This window comes from Cryptosporidium sp. chipmunk genotype I (assembly GCF_004936735.1).
Source record: "Cryptosporidium sp. chipmunk genotype I strain 37763 chromosome Unknown contig_10, whole genome shotgun sequence".
NCBI lineage: Eukaryota > Apicomplexa > Conoidasida > Eucoccidiorida > Cryptosporidiidae > Cryptosporidium > Cryptosporidium sp. chipmunk genotype I.
The window spans coordinates 659,966-679,978 of NW_027125596.1; the positions used below are offsets into that span (position 1 = coordinate 659,966).

Below are 20,013 nucleotides of genomic sequence, written 5' to 3' on the forward strand. Positions count from 1 at the left end.
GAATCCCTCATCCACACAAATAAATTGCTTAAATAAGAAACAATTGTTATATAAGGAATTTGTTTGAAAGAGTTAATTTGAGGGGATTTTTTATTGAAATATATCAATACAACGTGAGCTTGTAGAAGTAATTAACACATAAATCGTAGAAAGAGGTAAAATATTAGTATTAACTGTTTAGATTAAAAGCAAATTAGAAAATGAGTGAACAATCTAATGTACAAGCAGTGCAATCAGAACAGCAAGCTCAACAGATCGCAGGAGCACAAGCTCAGATTGGAATGAATGCAGGAGTAGCATCTGCAGGTGTGCCATACAGCTCTGGTATGGGCCAGAATATGGTATTCCAATCTATGGCAGGAGGAAGTGGTTATTTCTTCCCTCCAAATGGTTCTGCCCCGATGAGTATGGGAAGCGGAGCTTTTGCAAGTGTCGGAATGCCAGGAATGTATGAAATTGACCCAAACATGCTTTCAGGTGGCTACTCTGCACCCTATGGTTCTGCAATGGGAAGCAGTTTTTATCTACCAAATCAATATGGGGGCTCAGGAATCATGACAATGCCATATACTTATGATCCTTATGGCTTGATAAACCCAGGAATTATCCCTCCAGTTGCAACAAAGATAGCTAAGAAGAAGAGATCAGGATGCTGTTAGGCAATTTTTATTGAATCACAATCGACCTATAAGATATAGCATAGTTAATCTACTGTATTACGTAATTACTCTGTTTTGTAAATTTTGTTTATCAAGCTGTATTGTAACTATTGTAAAAGTAATCTTCTTGCTGCTTGTCTGACTCTCACATCGAATGAAGGTGTCAGAATTGGCTGATTCGCCTCTTGGAAAGGATTCATTAGAATTTTTACATACAAATCCCTAACTTCGTTAAAAAATTGCCTTATATTCTCACTACTTTTACCGTGATGTAAGAGCAAAAACTTTGTGTGTCCTGGCGTTACGAATGCCGAAATCTGAGTATCGCCAAGCTTATAAATTGTTCTCATATACCTGAAATAAAATTTCAATCAATTAAAGGCTTCTAGTCCCTCAAATATACTCAACCTACAATGCTGAATTTCTCCAAGTATTTTCGTCCAATGCATCCAATGAAGCGTGAAGCAATAACTCGTCAGCACAACCATTCGATCCTATTTTCCCAGTATTGTTAGACAAATCCACCTCATATAAGGGGGAGTCATTCCTCCCCACTATTGTAAATATCAAACAATCCTGATTTGTAGGTATCATAACCACAAATTTATTGCCTAACAATTAACTTGAAAATACTCTTTTAAGCCCGCCAAACCGACATAATATATAGTCTTGATAATAGTCAAAATCACTCAGGTATTTACGGGTCTAAAAAATTAACTTTGAAAATATTCTTCACTAAAAATATCCATTTCAACGGAATGTTTGGATTTTTCAGGATGCCAAACAATAAAACCATTTCTGTGGGGTCCTTTTTTAAGGTTGTCAAAGTACTCTCCTGAAATTAATTTGCAAAAAACTTGTTTTTTTATTCCAGACTTCACACTATCTAAACTTACCTTCTCTAATACAAATCCTCCTTCTAGTAATAGGATCTTTATAAGTAGCAGCACATTCTCTGTCTCGTCCGTATTCTTGAGGTAATCTTTGATAAAAAGAGCTGTCAAATGCGACGTTCAGTGTAGGGTCAACCCTTGTTTTTGAGTATATTTCCTCTTTGATTGTAATATAAGATATTTTTGTATTGTTAAAATGAAATAACCTTTATTAAATACTTAAAGCTTACCATAAGTGAGGCATTCTGGGTCTATATTGGATTTAAACCAGTAACAATTAGCGTTTACATCATAAAAGTATGCCAAATGGTTTGCATCTGAAGTTTTGTAGTGAATTCTCTTTCCATTATTGTTTCTAAGATGGTATTTATATACCTTTCTATCAATATCTGGAAGAATTTTATTAAATATAAGTTGTTAACATTAATAACTTACAATCTAATTCATCTATAACTGGGTATATTCCCATTCTTTCCGCTTCAAATGGAGATTCAACTTTTCTAACCACTAGATTACAATTTTTATTATATTTTGAATACTAATTACAATAAACGTACATTCGTGATTTATTTCAGCTCTTGTACTATTAGAATACATCTTCTCGTCCTCCAGCATCCTTTTCACAATCATTTTGTTCACATTGTCCTTCCTAGACTTGTGGCCTTGTTTTGGTGGTTTGATGAATTCTTTATAAGCCTCTTGATTTCTAGTTTGTGTTAATATAGTTAAATTGTTATTCTCATTGACAACCAATACTAGACCAGTTGCCAAGCTGTTGCTAATTTACCTTCTTCTTTTCTTTTCTATTTCACTAAACTCTTCTTTTCGTTTTTGAAACTCTTTATAATGGCTAGCATCTAAGTCTCTCTTATTGTTATAATCGTCAACTCTGTATATGTTTTCCTTTAGAGATGGAGAGTCATAGCCAATAATTGCCTTTTCTGGCAAATAATAGGGGTAGTTTGTGAGATCAGAGAAATCTGGATAATTATTCGAATTTATCTCTCCAAGAACTTCTTTAGCTGAACCATAAATCTGAGATTCAACTCTATTTAAATGAACTAGCAAAACTATAAATATCAAACTTAAACACTTGGTCATTTTTTAGGTTAACTGATTTCTCTGTTGAAAACTTAATTTCGCCTATAATTCAAGGACTAGGCTTAAGTGTTCAAATATTACTAAAGTCCGAGCACCCTGCGTTGTCTGGCACTGACAATTAAATGCATGCAAGTTTGGAAATCAATAACTTTTCTATTATAAAATTCACAGGAATTTAAAGTTTTTAAAAGAAAGAAAATTCAAAGTTATTGTAATCGTAAATGAATGAAATACAAGATGAATCAAGAACGTGGTCTGGAGCACGTAATGTCAAAGACTTTGAAATATCTCCAGAAATAAAAGAAAAGAAGCAAACTGTGAGTCAGCAAAAGCATTCAAAAAGAGTCAAAAATTGTCTGACTTACTTACTAATTGCGGCTTTTACAACAATTGCTTTGATTTTAATCTTTGTAATTTTAGATAGAAACGGAAGAAATCCTGTCCAAGTTTACTTCCAAAGTATCTTTCCCTCAAAAGCTGTTGAAAAAGAGGTATTTAATCCAAGCTTCCAAAAAGAAGTAGCTGATGGGTACAGTTTTATGGAAAAGAGTGTGGCTTCTGGACGCCTTAGTGACCCTGAAAAGGGTGGTCAATTTCGTCAAACGTCAGATTCTGGACACTATCAATCAGTATTGGAGTTATATATGAATAGGCTTTTTGTTACTCCTTTGAATAAGATGAGTTTGACTATCCCAATCAACGATCAAATACTTAGAAGTTATCAAGTTGAAGCTATAGATTACTCGATAGATGACGAAATGGTTTTGTATCTTTCTTTAGGTCACCAACTTAAGATTAATAACGAAACTATGGCTTTATATGATAAATCCATGAATGTTATTAATCATTTCCCAACTTATGGAGATGAGGACGAAGGTACCGAAAAAAAGGATATAAAACAAAGACCAAGTGACCAGAAAAGTAATATGGAGAATAAGCTTAGAAATACTGAGAATAAAAGACGTTTGCAGCAATTACAACAACATGAATACTATAACTATACATCTACATCGGAGTGGAATCATAAGCCAGAAATTGTTAATAACATTATTCCGACATACTATCCTAGGAACCCTTATGTTCCGCCATATGGAAATCCTTATTACTTCGCCCCAAATATACTTGTTCCCTATGTATACATTTATTAAGAAAATTAGTAATTCAATCAAATAAGAATTAATCAGATTGTTTTCACTTAGGCATGACTCATCTCAATATTCTTAATAGCTTCTAATAGCTTTATCAACCATAAACTCAATCTTGGACAAAATATCGTCGTTTAATAACTGGAGCTGGCCAGCTGGAGCTAAGATATGCAAGAGTATAAGAATGTCGTTAGCTACTAATTCCCTACCAGATTGAATAAATTTCTCACTCCAATCTACCACAAAGTCCAGAATTGATTTCCCCCTTAGAGAGAAAGTTTCCTCACTAGTTACCATAATAAATATTACGCCAAGCTGCTCAGAGATTCTCCAGAGAGAGCTAAATCCCCTATATGAGGCATCCTGAATACGACAAATCCCTTCATATCTTATGGGATCAAACATCGAAATCTGGCGAATTATGGAGTTTAATACATTTTGCCTGAAGTCTTCAGAGTCTAGATTAGTTTCATAAATGTTACTCAGCGAAATCTGCTTTGGGACCCATGATCTACCCTCATATATACTTTCAAAAATCCGAATACCCAGATCAGAAAATACGTCACTGTTATTCAAAGAAAGTACATAGAAACACTTCATTTATTTAAGTAATTTGTGCTATTTCAGCTTGGCGCCACGAATTGAGCAAAGATTTACAATCAATCGTAAAGTCGGAATATAAAGATGAGAAATATTACTTGAATATTCTATTCTGAATGTTTTAAAAAATTTTGGAAGTAACTCAAGAAGGCAGTGGTCGTTTATATATGTTTTTACCTCCAACTTTACTTGGAGCGGATTTGTTTGGTTAATTCCAAATATGGAAGCAAAGATTTTTGTACTATTCTAGAAACATAACTTCAAGGTATTGTAAACTAGACCAAGCATTATGAATCTTGCGAAATTGTCTTATTCTTTTTTTCATAGTCCTCTTTGTACTGGTTAATCCTATCAACCAGATCTTTAACATTGGATGAGAAATCCTTTAGATTTACTCCCAGAATGGCACTTTCCCTCTCTTTGTTCTTTCTGTTCTCAAGCTCCACATATTTACTAAGCTCAGCCCGTCTAAAATCGTCCACTTCTTTTAGAATCCGGCAATAAGCCTCACTCTTTATTGAAATAATTCTTAGTAAATTAGCTCTAACCTTCTCTAGAATTTGGATCCTCTCCCTCAAAGAGTCATCATCTAAACTTCTAGGATCAGCCCTGAGCTCGTTTTCTATTGCTCTTCTTTTACCAATATGTTCATCGATTAAGCCTCTTAAATCAACTCTGTCTTTAACAATTTTTGCTCTGATCCTTCTCTCCAAAGCCGAAGAAATTTCAGTATCTAAGACGCATTTTCTACCAGATTTCCTCCTATTATTGGAATACATTGTTCCAAGTCAGTGCCTAGAGTAATAAATTTTATCCTTTCAGGTCTAGTTCAATAGACCTTCAAATTCATAAGTTGTTCTACAACTTTCTCCTGAATTTATTGTTGACTCCGCACCTGCTCCAGAAATTATCCAACAACCTAAGTTGTTCAAATGTAATAAGAAAAAGTTTTGAGCAACTTCCGAATCTTCTTCCAATTTTCTCTGCCTTATTCAACTTTAACTAAAAAAATAATGGCAGAACTAAAATGGCGCCAGAACATTAAATTAGGCAAATTAATAAAGGCATGAAAATAAAGTATGTGTACTTATGAATAATTTGGTATTTTTCTATATTGAATTAGGAGATCAGAATCTGAAATCCTATCAGATTAAATTTATATCTTGAGCAATATATTTAATAACTCTTAATTTATGAAATTTCTAATTTTAAATTAAATCTTAAAGTCCCATAACAAGCATGAGTGCATTGAGGCTTGACAGTTTTGAGTTCGAAGAAAATGAGGAACAAAGAAAGGGTAGTTTTGACGGCTCTAATTCCCTACATACTGACTGGTCTCTTTCTTCCGATGGAGTATCCTTACTACACAAAAGTACAGGAGTTCATATTACACATGAAGGTACAAGAGGTCTTGAGTCAGACTATGGTCTTGGGGATGTTCATCTATCACTTGGGGATTTTGAAATAAACCCAACCCCACTAGGTCACGGAAGAAGTTCAGTAGTATTTGGTGCAATCCATAAATCATCAGGTAAAACTGTGGCTATAAAAGATATTTATGTAGGAGATATTTTGCACCAAACTCAACTCTCTGCAGAAATACACTCTTGGAGGCTAACCAGTTATTGTCCTTTATTAGTACAATTCCTTGGTGCTTTTATTAAACCAAACAAAAATGTGGTTTGTTTAGTGATGGAATACATGGAATTTGGTACCTTAAGTGATATACTCTATAAAAACTTGAATAGAAATTTCCAGAGCAACGAAGCTTCAAAAGGAGTCAATGAAAACTTTCTAAAGTTTATCTCAATACAAATGGTGGATGGACTTGCATATCTTCATCAGAATAACAGAATACACAGAGATGTAAAATTAAACAACATTCTTATTAACCAGGATGGAGCAGTGAAAATCAGTGATTTTGGTATTTCAAAGCTCATTGACCAAAATACTACCAAAGACCATAATAAAAATGTCTCCACTTTTGTTGGAACTCAGATATATATGAGTCCTGAAAGACTACAAGGTAAATCATACTCCTTCTCCAGTGATATCTGGAGCCTTGGAATTTGTATTTATGAATTGGCTGTGGGAACTCACCCCTTCAAAAACCTCAGTCTTTTCGATATGGTTTATATTTTATGTGAAGATAATACAGAAAATGGAGAGCCACTACCATTTCTGGAGAAAATAATAAAAAGATGTCCTTTACCAGAACACTTACACAAAAACGCCGACTTTTATGCCTTTCTCAAAGGATGCCTAGAGCTGGACCCTTTAAAGCGATTCACTGCGGTCCAACTCCAAGATCTCAAATGGCTAAATTTTGGTACCTGTAATCGCTACGAATTCTTGGCTTGGCTAAAACGAATTCAAAAAATAGATAGCAATTAGGAATACATTCAGCGTCGCGAGGGGCTCGTGGTGCAGTGGTAGCTACGTGTGCTTTGCATGCACAAGGTCCCGGGTTCAATTCCCGGCGGGTCCACTTTTTCAAAATCCGCTATTTTTAAACTTTTTTGGGTGTCGCTAGAATCAATATATTTATATGTAATAACAGAAATTAATTGAAATTAATATTTGACAAAGAGTTTTAACATAATTTTGATTCTGTGCTATGACAATTCATTGAAATAATAATTGTTCGATTTTGTAGGTTTTCCTATTTTTCGTTTTCCCTCAATCCAATCTTTTAATATTTGTTTACACATAATATTAAAGTCACATGACTTGCTATAAACAATATTCAGTCTAAAAGAAGGTCATTGCATCTTTTAATTTAATCATTTGTACTAGAATTTATTAATGCTATGGAATCGAGTAAAATGAATAAAACAAAAAAACTCAACAAGAAAAAAGCAAAAGGAAATTTGGTTAACACTTCCATCTACGTTAAAGGACTTCCAAAAGATATAAGCCTTGAAGAAATGAAGGACTTTTTTTGTAGGGGAGGCGTTATTAAAATAGACCCAGCAACTTTGGCTCCAAAGATTAAACTATATAAAGATGAATTGACCAGTGAATTTTCTGGAAATGCTCTAGTTGTTTATAAGTTCGAACAAAGCATTGAATTAGCTCTTAAGTATCTAGATGAGACTGAAATCAGGCCAGGCTTTAAAGTCAAAATTGAAAAGGCTGTGTTCACTGAATCATCTAAACCCAATACTGTTCCATTATCTGAAGCTGAAATTGATAAAAAAAAAAAGCAATTGAAAGCAGCAGAAATGGAAGAAGAAAGGCTTTTATCTTGGAGCAACGAGCAACATTCAATAAACAGTAGTATTGCCTCCAGAATAGTTGTTCTCAGACCAATGTATTCTAAAAAGGAAGCCGAAATATACCCCGAGGGTGACGAATTCTACAATGAACTGGAAATGGAAGTTCAGGAAGAGGTAGCTAAACATTGTGAAGTAGTAAGTGTTACTTGTATTCCCAGGCATCCGCAAGGAATTGTATGTGTTAAATTAAAATCCCAGCATGATGCTGAAATTGTTATTGACATTTTTAACCAAAGATACTTTGATGGTAGGCAAATTGATGCCTTCATGTACGACGGAAGTACAGACTTTAAGGCATCCTGTATTTAGCCTGCATATGTAGTTGATTATTATAGTATTACTAACAGTTTTTTCTCATGTAATATAGTTATCCTGCTTAATTATTTAACGACATTTAGATTGTCTCTTTACAAATAGAAACTTAAGAAATAACAGTTTTTAACTCTTAACGTTAAATAAGCAACAATATCAGAAAATGCCAATACCACAACTAAAAGCCCGCCAGTAGCCACCAAGTGAGGAATTATAGAAGTTTGATTGCTTCGAAAAAGAAATATTAATAAATAAATGAAATGAAGGGATTGCTGAAAGTGTGTGTTTATATTACACTTTCTCTGGGCCTCATTGGGAAGGCATACTTTATTTCAGCAGGAAACATTTTGAAAACGGCTCATGAAGAACCTGCTGTTAGAAGTACAGAAACTCACTGGGATGACGAGAATGGTCTAGAAAAACCAGCAGCATCGGACCAAGGCATTGAAGCAATTGATTTAGATCGTATCTTTGATATTGAGGAGTCTGATAGTTCTGTTGAAGAAAATAAAAAAGGCCACTTCTTACTTGAATGGCTTAGAGAGATGAAGACTTTCATACCGTCAAACCACTTTGTATTTGATCTCAATTCTAAAGCTGATGAGTATTTCTATTTTGAACTTGATGATGCCAACCCATATATCCTACTTGGCTACTATTGTACTGATGATACCCAAGGTAGAATCCATGTCACAATCAATAACCCAGAATCAAAAAGAATATATAGTAAGCATGGCTGTGAAGGTGTATACAACAATAAACCTCCAGAAGATGGTTCAAATGATGGGAAGACGGACCACCGCATTAAGGGAACTTACACTGTCATCCTCTCTAATCACCGATGGCATGATACTATTCGCATATCTCTACTTGTAGGTAACGACTCGAAAAAAAACAAAGCTGTCGACAAAAAAAATGTAGATAAGTTGACCTCCAAGCTAGAGAATGTTGATAATATTTTAAGTGTAATAAATACAGAAAATCAATATAATTGGGCTGTCACAAAAACCAACTTAAATATGGTTTATAATGCAGACAGCAAACTTTTCTTTTATACTGCCGTTCAAATCATTTCTATAATTCTTGCTTCAGCTATTCAGGTCTACTACCTCAAGACCATATTAACCGGTAAATAGGCAATTATACTAAAAGAATTTGTTTTATTTACCCTAGAGATAGTTGCACTAATACGTTGAAGCTGTACCCTTCTACTATATTTTTTAACTTTAAATCGCACACCAATTGTCAAGTATACAATTCAACTGTTTTCACATCATACTTCCCTTCTATCTCTTTCACAAGTTCTCTAGATCTTTTTTCTTGCAAATTTTCGATAACTATTGGTTGATTAATTTAGCGCCAAAAATAATTATTTGTGAGTAGTCTCAGAAAACGCGGCAAGACCCAAAATAGTTAAATTTAAGAATGAATAAGCAGATTAATTCATCTGTATAAAATAGCACTGAGGATTAAGCTCTTGATAATGGCCCGACAAGATAACTCTTTAGGTAAATTTTCTCAGAACAAGGTTAAGTCAACCTCTTATAAGGGAGTTATTAGAGTTGCAAATCCTTTAGAACGCTTTGTCACAGTTGATGATCAAGTAAATGGCCCCTTCGATATTTACATATTTGGGCAGAAAAATATAAAGGGTGCAATTCATGGAGATACTGTGTTGGTGAGAGTTTTTAAGATTTTCCAGGGAAGGCTTACTAAGAGATTTAGGGAAAAGATAAGCAAAAAATCGCAACAAGGTAAGCAGGACCAAAAATGTCCAACTAATACTTATAATTCCACTGAAGTTAATGGCCAATTAAAATATGCCAGTGTTTTGGAAGATCCTAATTCCGAAGACATTTCTGATACGGAAAGTAACTATAAGCATGAATACAACTCAATATTTGAAAACTGTCAAGACGAAGATCATCAAGATACTCTGGCTAGTTTCCAGAAAGATGAAAGTATACCAACAGATCCAAATCAGGGCTCAAATAAAGAAAACTTCAATACCGGAAATTATTCTGAAACTTTAGCTGAGTGTAGCTCTCATTCGAAACATCCAATTCCCAAATATGTTGGAACTATAATCAAAGTTGTTGAATCGGTTACAAAAAAGAATCCAATAGTGGGTTTTATCCGCCCTATATCATACCTTGAGAGGTTTGAAAAGGAAGCTGAAATGAGGAAAAGGTCTAAAAAGTTCGGTAAAAAACCTTCTTTTAAGTCTATTGAGGAATTAAGCATTAAAAACTGTCTCAAAGGAATAGGTATCGATGACAACGATGCAAAACTCAGAACTCTAGTATCTTCAGATAGTGCTTGCATTAGAACAAACAAACTTTGCTTTGTTCCCATTCAAAGGGTTTATCCAATAATGAGATTGTTTCTAGACAATAATACCAAAAAAGATTTTGTAAAAAATAATGTAATTCAAGACAATAAAATACCTTCTAACTCGCTTTTCGGTGCTTTAATTAATGTAGATCATAAAAGTGGAAAAAGGAAACTGCAGATTACCAAGTTTTATGGATCTTGTAATAAATTTGAAACCATATTTTCGAGTTTATTGGACTGTTTTAATCTGGGTTCTCACAAGGAAATATACAATAAATATCAAAATACTCAAATTAATGTTTCAAAATCTTCTAAAGAATGGATGAAACAAAGCAATCGAAGAGAATTTAGCCCAAAAGAGTATCAAGTCTTTACTATTGACCCACCAACTGCTAGAGATTTGGACGATGCAATACATATCAAATACGATAATGAATTAAAGATTTATGAAGTTGGAGTCCATATTGCTGATGTTTATTATTACATGTTAAGACATAGAGAATTACTTACAGCTACGACTAAAAAGCTTTGTACGAGTGTATATCTTCCCCATACTAATTTTCCAATGCTTCCACGTGTGTTCTCAAGCAATTTATGTTCTCTTCTTCCAAACCAAAGAAGACCAACTTTGTCTGTAATCATCAAAGTTAACCAAGAAGGAGAAGTAATAGGCGAACCAGAATTTGTTCATGGAATTATAACATCTACTGGAAAATTTTCGTATGATGATGTGGATAAGTTATTTGAGATTGTTGACCAAATTGATAAAAGGGTGGGAAAGTCTAAAGTGGACAAGTTTCTGAATTATTGTCAAGATAGTAGAATTGTTGAAATTATGAAAAAGTCTACAGTATACAGAAATAATAGAAGTAATACTGTGCGTGATTTATTGCTTTTAAGGACCTTAACTAGTATAATTCGTAACTCTAAAGCTAGAAGTGGCTCAATCAAGTTATTCAATGTTGATCCTTTCTTTAACTTTAATAGTGAATTTTATGATAATATTACTAAACCATTTGATTTAGTTAAAAGTAATGGCCCATTTGATTCTATGAAAGATAATGCACTTATTCCAAATTTAGAGTTGAAATTCGACATTCAAAGTCTTAAACCAAACTCTTTAAAAGAAATTTTTTTAAAGAGAGTCACTCTTTGCTATAATCATTCCATCTCCCATTCTTTAATTGAAGAGCTAATGCTACTAGCTAATAGAGTAACTGCTGAGTTCACTGTTAAGAACAGACCAGAATTAAGTTGTATTATCAGAATACATGATGAAATTGCATATACAAAGCTATATCAATTAATTACTTATTTGAGAAAACATGGGTTTAACCACATATTCGAGGACAACATTAATAGGGAAAATATTGTTAATGGCCTGCATAAGCTTTATAGGGATTATGGAATACTTTACTATTGTACTGTAAGTGAAATGCTTAGGGAAATCTTTAGCAGAGCAAAATATATATTCTATAATGAAAATGCACGAGATTCGAATATATCAACGAATCACTATGCTTTAAATATGAAAATCTATACCCACTTTACTTCTCCAATACGTAGAGCTGCTGATGTCCTAGTACATCAAATGTTATATGACATCCTGGACAATATATCAAACTCTAAAATGAAAAGCAAAGATAATTCAAAAAATAAATATAATAAATTAATTTTCTCGAAGAACGATCAGGCTATTATTTGCGAAAACTCAAATATAAAGTCAAATGCGAGCAAAAATATGCAGAGAGACTCAAACAATATATTTTTTTCCCAACTAATTACAAAAATTGATTTCACTATTCCAAGTATTGCTTGTATCCACAAAATGAATGCTAGTAAGCTCAAAGTTCATTTAGTATTACTTTATCCCACAGACTTCCACCAATTATTCCTTATTAGCACAAATTCTTTTATTAATAACAGCTCACTTCTTTCCTTATTAAAGCTGCAACCCTCTTTACCTATCGATATTAAATCTATAGGTAATAAAATCAAGCTTCATTGGAAATACAATGAGAACCGCATAAAAGCCAAATCAAAAAATTTAAACACTCCAACGAGAATGGGCCTCCTATCATACTTAGATATGATTAACAATATAATGAGCAATAAATTCCAACACAAAATAACTTTTGACCAAACAAACAAACTAATTGTACAAACTATCGGAATATGGTCGTACCTCCCTGTTTATCTTATCCCCACAACAACCCTACCCCCCAAATTCGTTGTAGTCCCGATGAGCCCACTAAGTGATCACTTTTACGAACAAATATCGAACTTTAATTAATTCCAACTTGCTTGAATCTTTATAATACCAACCTGTCAGCACTTACATTCACAGAGTGCCGCCAAACCCACGGAGCGGGGCGCGTCGGTATTTGAGCGCCAGGCATGTAATAAGTTCGTATTGACGTAAATAAAATTAGGAAGGATTTGATAATATGCAATAAAAAATATAATTATATGATAGGTTGTGTAAATTGCAAATAATATATAACCATATATAGGTGAACTAGTCTTCTAGAGAACTTTGCAAGGTATATGAAATGGCTGTGAATCCTGCATTTATTCCGAAGGAATTAACGGAAGTGTATGCGCCTGGAAACTATGACTCAAATTGCAGTATTTTGGCATGCAACTTTCCCACAGGAACGAGCATAGAGGAATGCTCAAATTTCATGTCATGGATTGGTCCAGTAGTTTTTGTGGAGGAAGGTCCTTCCCTTCAAAGAGAGGCCAATTTTATTGTAGTCTACTCCACACCAGAGTTTGCTGTCAAGGCTACGCAGGAAGAGCTAGTATTCAATGAAGGCTGCAGAGTCTACTGCAGATTTGTGGATGCAAAGCCTACTGTATGGGGAAATATCACAAACTTTTTCCGAGGAATAGACCAACAGTACGGAGCATCCGACCAGATTTCTAACTTTATTAACGACACTGCAGGTATGTTTTATTTATTTGTGAGTGCCTATCCAGGATTGGTTCCGGTTTAAGAACTTGAACTAGAACTATTGTTTGATTTGGGATTGGGGTTGAGACATTTAAATACAAAAGTCCTGCTTTAATGACTCAACAGTTGCTTATTTAACATAGGGTTTTTGCTATTCCAAGACCAAACTATTCTCAATAATCTCCATTAGGATTGCTGAATTCGTGAATACGATTTGTTCCATCCATAGCAAATAATAAGGCTTTCAAGTTTCCAATGTTTGGGACTAATTTTCTTCAGACGAATCCAACTGCCTGAAGGAAGTTCCTATTTTGGACAAAGTTTATCGCTATCGACTAATCTCAATCTCGAATTATTGAAATCAAATCTTTCAAATATTGGTCTTTCCGACCGCCAACCCTAATTTCGAGACTAAAACCCTTGTATATCCTGAACTAAAGCATTCCACCGCCTTTTTTTCTAATGATCTTTAACCTTTTCTCTTTTCTTCAATTAAATTACTGATAGCGCCTGCACTTTATTCCACAGGCAACCAAGTCAATGAAAGAATCCAGAATATCCTTTCTTCTGATATTTCCAACCAAATGGCCCAAGGATTTGCCAATTTCTCTAACCAAATCAAAGAATCTGTCACTTATGCAACTAATTCCTTATATTCTCCAATGTAAAGAAATTCGACTTTTTTACTTGAATTTTTCCTATTTGTACATATTAAGGATAACTTCCGCTTTTATAAAAGTCAAATATTAACAATATTATTGCAGCTATGATGTTGAAACACGTCAGATAAAATTGATAACTAAAAAAAAATATTTGCGAATTTGTCAATAATGATATATTCGTTTATCCTTTCAAACTTACCTCTTGGTTTTATATGCCTCCTCCATCTTTTCTAGGTAAATCTTTGAATCATCCAGATAATCTACTGCGTCATTTGCATCTGTTAATATTGTTGAGCATATTTCTGACTGTTCTTGTATCTTTGTTGAGAAAAAGCTCATCAGAGACGAAATCTCGTGCAGTTGATTTTGAGACTCTCTTAAAGCATCCAAGTCAGAAGTAAAATGGTTAAGCAGTTCTTGAGCAGCTTTCTCCATTTCAGGAGTTAATTCTTCCATTTCTGGATCCAAATCCAGATCCTGGCCCTGGTTACCATTATATGAGTTATGGTTTTTGTGATCTGGTCTGGAATACCTCTTAAGATCTATTTCTGAACTAAGATCACTCTTTTTTTCCTTAGTTTTAAACTTTTGACTCTTTATATATTGAGTCTCGAGTTTCTTAGCCATCCTGGATTGTGCTTGAGATGCTAGCTCTCCTAACAAAGTGTAAATATTTGAAATTACCATTCTTTTATAAAGATGCTTATTTCTATCTTCTTTATTGCTTTCTTCTAAGATATTCAATTCTCCTTCTAACTTTAACATTTTGTTCTGGCAAAACTGAACCTTCTCTGAGAACGAAGTACATCTTTTCTCTTCATCAAAATCATTTTTCTTGGATATTATAGAATCCAAGTCCATTATACTGCCTTCATCAAGTTCTCTCTTCAACTTCATAATATCACTACACTAATTTACTTTTTTAAAAATCTTTAAAACCGCTAATTATAACTTACTATTTCATTTACATCCTTCATAAACTGTGAAATTTTAATATCACTCATCTCAAACTCCAAAGGGCTTGCCCCACTCATTTTTCTGAACTCCTGAGTTCTATCAAACATGTTTTCCACTCTAGCTCTCAAAAGAAAAAATAGCTTCTAAATTCAAAGATTAACTATTAGTTCTTCAAAAAAGATCAAAAAACATAAATTAAAAATCATTAAAACGCTGATTTATATTTTCTAATATGCATTATTTCGTTATATTATTCATTCGCTTTTTTTCCTACAAAATTTTTTCTAATTTTTTTTTATAATTATTCGGTACCACTATGCCGGTATATAAAAAAATAATAATTCAATACCCATGATTTTTTAATTTTATTTTTAAATACTTGATGCATATAAATCTAAATAATATGAGATTGATGAATTTAATAATAAAGTTTGTTTGGAATTAATTCCTTATGGTAGTAATTAAAAATAAAAATTAATCAAGGAAACAAAAGATGAGAAGAAGCTCATTTAGTAGATCTCCTCCTTCAGAAGTGAGAAGTCCGTCGGAGCCGTTTAAAAAAGAGTCCACTTCCACAGTTATATCTCTGGTTGAATTAGGTCAGAAAAGTAAGAATTCAAAGACTGGAGTAAAGGAGAACAAAAACATATCTGTTAATTATCCTGAATTAACGTCCAACAGAGATAGCATAGAATTTAAGGATGAAATAAAGCAAGAAACTCAGAAAAAAAATAACATAACAGAACTGAATTTTGACTTTGAGGAAATTGACGATATCTTTGCATCAGACACTGAGCAATCTATATCAAAAGTTAACAAATCATTGGGAAATCCAAGTTACAACAAAAGACTAGAATGCGATGATGAAGATGGATACTATGTGAGTTATATTGGAGAAATTATTGGAAACAGGTACAAAGTCTCCAGCAATAGCACTGGTAAAGGAATGTTTAGCAGTGTTGTTAAATGTGTTGATATGGAAACTCAAAACGAGGTAGCTATTAAGATTATTAGAATTAACGATATGATGAGGAGTACCGGAGAGAAAGAGTATTCATTTTTTAAAAAGTTTAAAGGCGCTCCGAATATTGTTCAGGTTCAAGGGACGTTTATACATCAAAACCATCTTTGTATAGTTTTTGAATGGTTACATGGATCCTTGAAGAATTGTATCCACCATTTCTCCAAACACAACATTAGAAAGACACAGGACTTAGCCTTTCAAATGTTCCAAGGGCTGAAACTAATTCACGATAAAGGTTTGGTTCATGCAGATCTTAAGCCAGAAAATATCCTAATAGATTCTGCAAGGACAACCATACGAATAAGTGACTTTGGAAGTATGCACTATGCCTCAGATGCTTCTCCTGCATGTTACCTAGTAAGTAGATTCTATAGAGCTCCAGAAATTATTTTGGGATGTATCTCTTATGGACAGTCTATTGACGTTTGGAGTATTGGTTGTGTCCTTTATGAATGTTTTACTGGAGATATAATGTTTAAAGGAAGGACAAATAACGATATGATCAAACTAATTATGGAGTATAGAGGGAACTTTCCAAAGAGACTTTTAAACCAGGGAGTATTCACAAAGTCCCACTTTTCTGAGTGCTTCACGCAATTCAAATGGACTAACCCACAAGGAATGTTACAAATTATTAAGAATTATACTGCATGCAAAAATATTTACAACAACTTAATGGATTCAGTTAAGTCTTCAAGCGTAGTTTACTCTGAAACTGAACAAACTCTTATTCGGAGACTCTCTAATCTTATAGAGAAATGTCTTATAATTGACCCCAAAAAGAGGATATCTGCAAGGGAAGCTCTAGAACATTCCTTCTTTCAACTCAAGTAGTTAGTTGCATAAATTTATATTCTCATTTGTAGTATTCTCCTTTCTTCTACTTCTGTTTCTACTCCTAGTCATTTCAATAGCCTTTTGCTCTTCCTGACTCCCAGTAATTTCTCCTAATGCCAAATACATTCTTCTGATCCCCTCATCCTTCACATCTAAGATCAAGTTCATATCTAACTTAGGTTCAGCTAAGTCCTTAAAAAATTGATTATTGTCAAGTTGGTAAAACTGGTTTGAAAACTCAGGGTCCCTTAAGATAATCCTAAAAATGGTCCGCTCCAGGCTCTGCATGTCCAGATTCTTAAGATCAATGCTTAAGTAGCTATAAATATGAGACAAAATTCTTTTCAAGTCTAGTTTTTTGATATGCTTTGGGAATCTTAAATTGAGTAAATACAGTGACAAAAGCCCATATATATTCGAATAAGATGCTAACTCAGAGTCTTTGCTCTCTCCCAAATACTCAGTTGCTTGTCTCAGCAATAGAATACCAAAAAGAAGAAGCTTGTTAGCATTTTTGGAATAGTAAGAGCTCCAAACTGTAATCGTAACTTTTTCGCAAATTCTTTCCAATAGCCCATAGAGAGAGATTGTGAAGTTCTTGAGATGTTGAAAGCTCAAAGTAATATAGGTTGAAAACAAATATATTAGCATTTGCTTGTCTCCAGATGACTTTACCAAATCTTTTAAGCTAATTAGCAAGTCAACAGAAAATATTTCTGAAAGTGAGCCTTGGTTTCCTGCACGGGTTTTCCTTGGTCTTAAAGAAATAAAGTTTTGTGGCTCCACTAAAACATTAAATTCGTCTAAAGTACCTGTCATATAAGTTAAATAAAGCAATGAAATCAGAATCTCAATAGAAACTTGGGGTTCTTCAGTACTCTCTCTCAAGCAAAGCAGAATTCTGGCCACTCCTCTGAGAGAGATGGAAGAAAGTCTGTGGGTAGAGATAGCTGACCCACATGCAAGCTCCCAAATACTATGAAAACCTTTGAGAATTTCAGGACTCAACTCTAAAGTTCCTCTTTTTTTCATCTGTCTAATCATTAGAATATCTACAATTGACGACACATAGACTTCACAAAGGACTGAAACATAGAGAATAGCTGACTGATTTGCACTTTTAGACGTAACAGATGCATCCTGAGAGAGCTCCTGCAAAGCATTTTCCAGGCCTTGGATGAAAAAAAGTAAATTATCGTTTTCATCGTCACTCGAGTGTATAAAAGATGAGGACCTTTCTTGGATGATTGTAATTAGTGCAGTCGACCTTGCAAGCAAGATTTGGGGAATTCCCTGATCTTGGGAGTGTCGCACAAAGAATCTAGTTGATTGCTTTAAGATTTCTTCTGTCCAGTAAGTTAAATCCTTAATCTCTACGTGAGTTAAAACAGACATGGCTGCTTCCAGTATAAATAGAATCCTCATCCATCTATTTTCAACCATCTCTTTAAGAAGCTGATATGCAGAAAATGACTCATCTGACTCTTTAATTTCTGCTTGAGAATCCAAACAATTAATTAAATCCTTCATACTATACATGCTCAACTCAGCCTTTGAGCCTTGTCCGCTTTCCTCAACAGGGTTCAAAATCTCCTCAATAGTTATCTGAATTGCTTCCAAGAACTCATCATTCTCAAGACAATCGTCCAAAAGCTTCACGGAAGCCCAAATTACAGATCTGTGCAAAAAGTAAGCCACCCACTCACCTCCCTCGGATGATCTTATGATCGACTCCAATGGAATTAGCTCTGATTCTAAAAGTTCTGTAGAATCATCAAAAGGAGTGAATTTAAGGCAGTTCAAAGCAAGAGTCTTGATTGTTCTTCTAACCTCAGGGTCAGTCTTATCTATGCAGTTCATAATCAAAAGTATTTGACGAATCAAAAACGAATTGTTTGAACATTTTGAAATGGATAAAATCAGGCTCTCAATGCTAAGCCTATCGTCATTTTCCAGATCAAGTTCTTTCTTATAATACTCAGCCATTACCCTAATAGACAATATATTGCTGGGTTTTAATTCAGCAATTAAAATTGGTGATTCTGGAGAATTTGAGCTGTCTTTTTTATCTTCCTTAAATAATGACTGGAAAAAGTCTTGGATGCTTTGATTCTTTTGCCCCAGTATTTTCGGAATTAATAATTCTGTAACAGCTTCCAAATTAGCAGCAGTTATATCCAAAGAATTGTCCGTAGAAATGGACTCTACCATTTTATCCAAAAACGAGACAAATGCATTAGAATTGAAAGTACCTTCTCCGAAGACTCCTGCTACAAACTCAAAGATAAAATTCAGACATGAATTTCTCACAGAAAATTCCCTATCATTGAGTCCAAATTGGCAGATAATAACTATGTGAGACCACGAAATGATTCTTGGGATCATCTTAGCAAAATCTTGCAAGTTTCTGAGTAAGCATTTGTAAAATGCTTTTCTCACTTTGCTATTTTCGTCCAACATCCTGGAAAGAAGATCATTAACGTCACTATCATCCAGAAATCTTAGTTGGAGACAACTCAAAGACTTCAACCTCTCAGTTTGGCTTTGTGAAGTCATAATTATATTCATTAAGTAGTCCTTACCATTAGAAATCAAGCCTAAAGTTGAAATTGCTATACCCTTAGCCATCATTGATTTATCTTTCGAAACTATTTGGAATAAGGCCTCAGAAACATAACTTGCTTCCAACCCAAGATCTTTCATGTCCTCAGGTCCTAACAATTTTATCACTATGTTTATACCCTGAAGTGCATTCACTCGGACTCCCAGGTCCTTGACCAAGATTCCTTGTAACAGCAAGTCCTCTAATATGGTCTTTGAAAATTCACCAAAAAGTTGATGGCCCTCTTTCTCTCTTTTAAGTCCAAACTCAAACAATAAACTAAAGTTAAAATAAATGTTTTGGTCTCTCAAACTAAAGTCTTTAAGAGCAAAAGCCAAAGTATTGATCAAAATTTCTTTCGAGTCATTTCCTTTTACAGCCCTTTCAAGCTCAAAAATTGCTTCAGATCTGTCCAGAATCCCCTTCTGGAAATCTTTTAATATTCTTTCCATTTTAAGTGAACCAGGCTTTTTTGTTTTCATTAATTCTTTGCTTCCAAGTGAAATTGGGATTCGAGCTAATACTAATAGCTGAGCATGCAGTTCGCCTCACTTGAATTAACTTGCTTAGCCCAGAAACTATCAAATAATTCAATCCTTAGCTTTCAACTTTATCTATTATTTGATCTCTTAGACATTCTTTTATCTGTATTA

The 20,013-nt window shown here is 33.9% G+C and overlaps 13 protein-coding genes across 13 annotated transcripts; 8 read left to right on the forward strand and 5 right to left on the reverse strand.

The window, feature by feature from the left end:
• Nucleotides 1-200: 200 nt before the first annotated feature.
• On the forward strand, nucleotides 201-659 carry ELE39_000272 (uncharacterized protein; the record flags this gene model as incomplete). The annotated part of the gene is made up of 1 exon (XM_067343296.1): nucleotides 201-659. The coding sequence occupies one exon, from the start codon at nucleotides 201-203 to the stop codon at nucleotides 657-659; it is 459 nt and encodes a 152-aa protein (XP_067201230.1).
• Nucleotides 660-766: 107 nt separating this feature from the next.
• Nucleotides 767-2,653, reverse strand: ELE39_000273 (trafficking particle complex subunit 2; the record flags this gene model as incomplete). The annotated part of the gene is made up of 8 exons (XM_067343297.1): nucleotides 767-1,013; nucleotides 1,072-1,270; nucleotides 1,378-1,494; nucleotides 1,556-1,711; nucleotides 1,783-1,941; nucleotides 1,988-2,059; nucleotides 2,110-2,258; nucleotides 2,340-2,653. The coding sequence occupies 8 exons, from the start codon at nucleotides 2,651-2,653 to the stop codon at nucleotides 767-769; spliced, it is 1,413 nt and encodes a 470-aa protein (XP_067201231.1).
• A 221-nt stretch (nucleotides 2,654-2,874) lies between these two features.
• ELE39_000274 (uncharacterized protein) lies at nucleotides 2,875-3,801 on the forward strand (the record flags this gene model as incomplete). Its single annotated transcript, XM_067343298.1, has 1 exon — nucleotides 2,875-3,801. The coding sequence occupies one exon, from the start codon at nucleotides 2,875-2,877 to the stop codon at nucleotides 3,799-3,801; it is 927 nt and encodes a 308-aa protein (XP_067201232.1).
• A 72-nt stretch (nucleotides 3,802-3,873) lies between these two features.
• On the reverse strand, nucleotides 3,874-4,398 carry ELE39_000275 (uncharacterized protein; the record flags this gene model as incomplete). The annotated part of the gene is made up of 1 exon (XM_067343299.1): nucleotides 3,874-4,398. One exon carries the CDS (start codon nucleotides 4,396-4,398, stop codon nucleotides 3,874-3,876), a length of 525 nt encoding a protein of 174 aa, XP_067201233.1.
• A 287-nt stretch (nucleotides 4,399-4,685) lies between these two features.
• On the reverse strand, nucleotides 4,686-5,177 carry ELE39_000276 (uncharacterized protein; the record flags this gene model as incomplete). The annotated part of the gene is made up of 1 exon (XM_067343300.1): nucleotides 4,686-5,177. One exon carries the CDS (start codon nucleotides 5,175-5,177, stop codon nucleotides 4,686-4,688), a length of 492 nt encoding a protein of 163 aa, XP_067201234.1.
• A 460-nt stretch (nucleotides 5,178-5,637) lies between these two features.
• ELE39_000278 (kinase NPK2) lies at nucleotides 5,638-6,792 on the forward strand (the record flags this gene model as incomplete). Its single annotated transcript, XM_067343302.1, has 1 exon — nucleotides 5,638-6,792. The coding sequence occupies one exon, from the start codon at nucleotides 5,638-5,640 to the stop codon at nucleotides 6,790-6,792; it is 1,155 nt and encodes a 384-aa protein (XP_067201236.1).
• A 416-nt stretch (nucleotides 6,793-7,208) lies between these two features.
• Nucleotides 7,209-7,985, forward strand: ELE39_000279 (RNA recognition family; the record flags this gene model as incomplete). Its single annotated transcript, XM_067343303.1, has 1 exon — nucleotides 7,209-7,985. The coding sequence occupies one exon, from the start codon at nucleotides 7,209-7,211 to the stop codon at nucleotides 7,983-7,985; it is 777 nt and encodes a 258-aa protein (XP_067201237.1).
• A 263-nt stretch (nucleotides 7,986-8,248) lies between these two features.
• Nucleotides 8,249-9,124, forward strand: ELE39_000280 (emp24 gp25L p24 family; the record flags this gene model as incomplete). The annotated part of the gene is made up of 1 exon (XM_067343304.1): nucleotides 8,249-9,124. The coding sequence occupies one exon, from the start codon at nucleotides 8,249-8,251 to the stop codon at nucleotides 9,122-9,124; it is 876 nt and encodes a 291-aa protein (XP_067201238.1).
• Nucleotides 9,125-9,471: 347 nt separating this feature from the next.
• Nucleotides 9,472-12,615, forward strand: ELE39_000281 (ssd1p-like RN; the record flags this gene model as incomplete). The annotated part of the gene is made up of 1 exon (XM_067343305.1): nucleotides 9,472-12,615. One exon carries the CDS (start codon nucleotides 9,472-9,474, stop codon nucleotides 12,613-12,615), a length of 3,144 nt encoding a protein of 1,047 aa, XP_067201239.1.
• Nucleotides 12,616-12,874: 259 nt separating this feature from the next.
• Nucleotides 12,875-13,321, forward strand: ELE39_000282 (putative apicomplexan-specific; the record flags this gene model as incomplete). Its single annotated transcript, XM_067343306.1, has 1 exon — nucleotides 12,875-13,321. One exon carries the CDS (start codon nucleotides 12,875-12,877, stop codon nucleotides 13,319-13,321), a length of 447 nt encoding a protein of 148 aa, XP_067201240.1.
• Nucleotides 13,322-14,135: 814 nt separating this feature from the next.
• ELE39_000283 (uncharacterized protein) lies at nucleotides 14,136-14,837 on the reverse strand (the record flags this gene model as incomplete). Its single annotated transcript, XM_067343307.1, has 1 exon — nucleotides 14,136-14,837. One exon carries the CDS (start codon nucleotides 14,835-14,837, stop codon nucleotides 14,136-14,138), a length of 702 nt encoding a protein of 233 aa, XP_067201241.1.
• Nucleotides 14,838-15,390: 553 nt separating this feature from the next.
• ELE39_000284 (kinase domain-containing) lies at nucleotides 15,391-16,690 on the forward strand (the record flags this gene model as incomplete). Its single annotated transcript, XM_067343308.1, has 2 exons — nucleotides 15,391-16,620; nucleotides 16,676-16,690. The coding sequence occupies 2 exons, from the start codon at nucleotides 15,391-15,393 to the stop codon at nucleotides 16,688-16,690; spliced, it is 1,245 nt and encodes a 414-aa protein (XP_067201242.1).
• Nucleotides 16,691-16,755: 65 nt separating this feature from the next.
• ELE39_000285 (uncharacterized protein) lies at nucleotides 16,756-19,842 on the reverse strand (the record flags this gene model as incomplete). The annotated part of the gene is made up of 1 exon (XM_067343309.1): nucleotides 16,756-19,842. One exon carries the CDS (start codon nucleotides 19,840-19,842, stop codon nucleotides 16,756-16,758), a length of 3,087 nt encoding a protein of 1,028 aa, XP_067201243.1.
• Nucleotides 19,843-20,013: the final 171 nt, after the last annotated feature.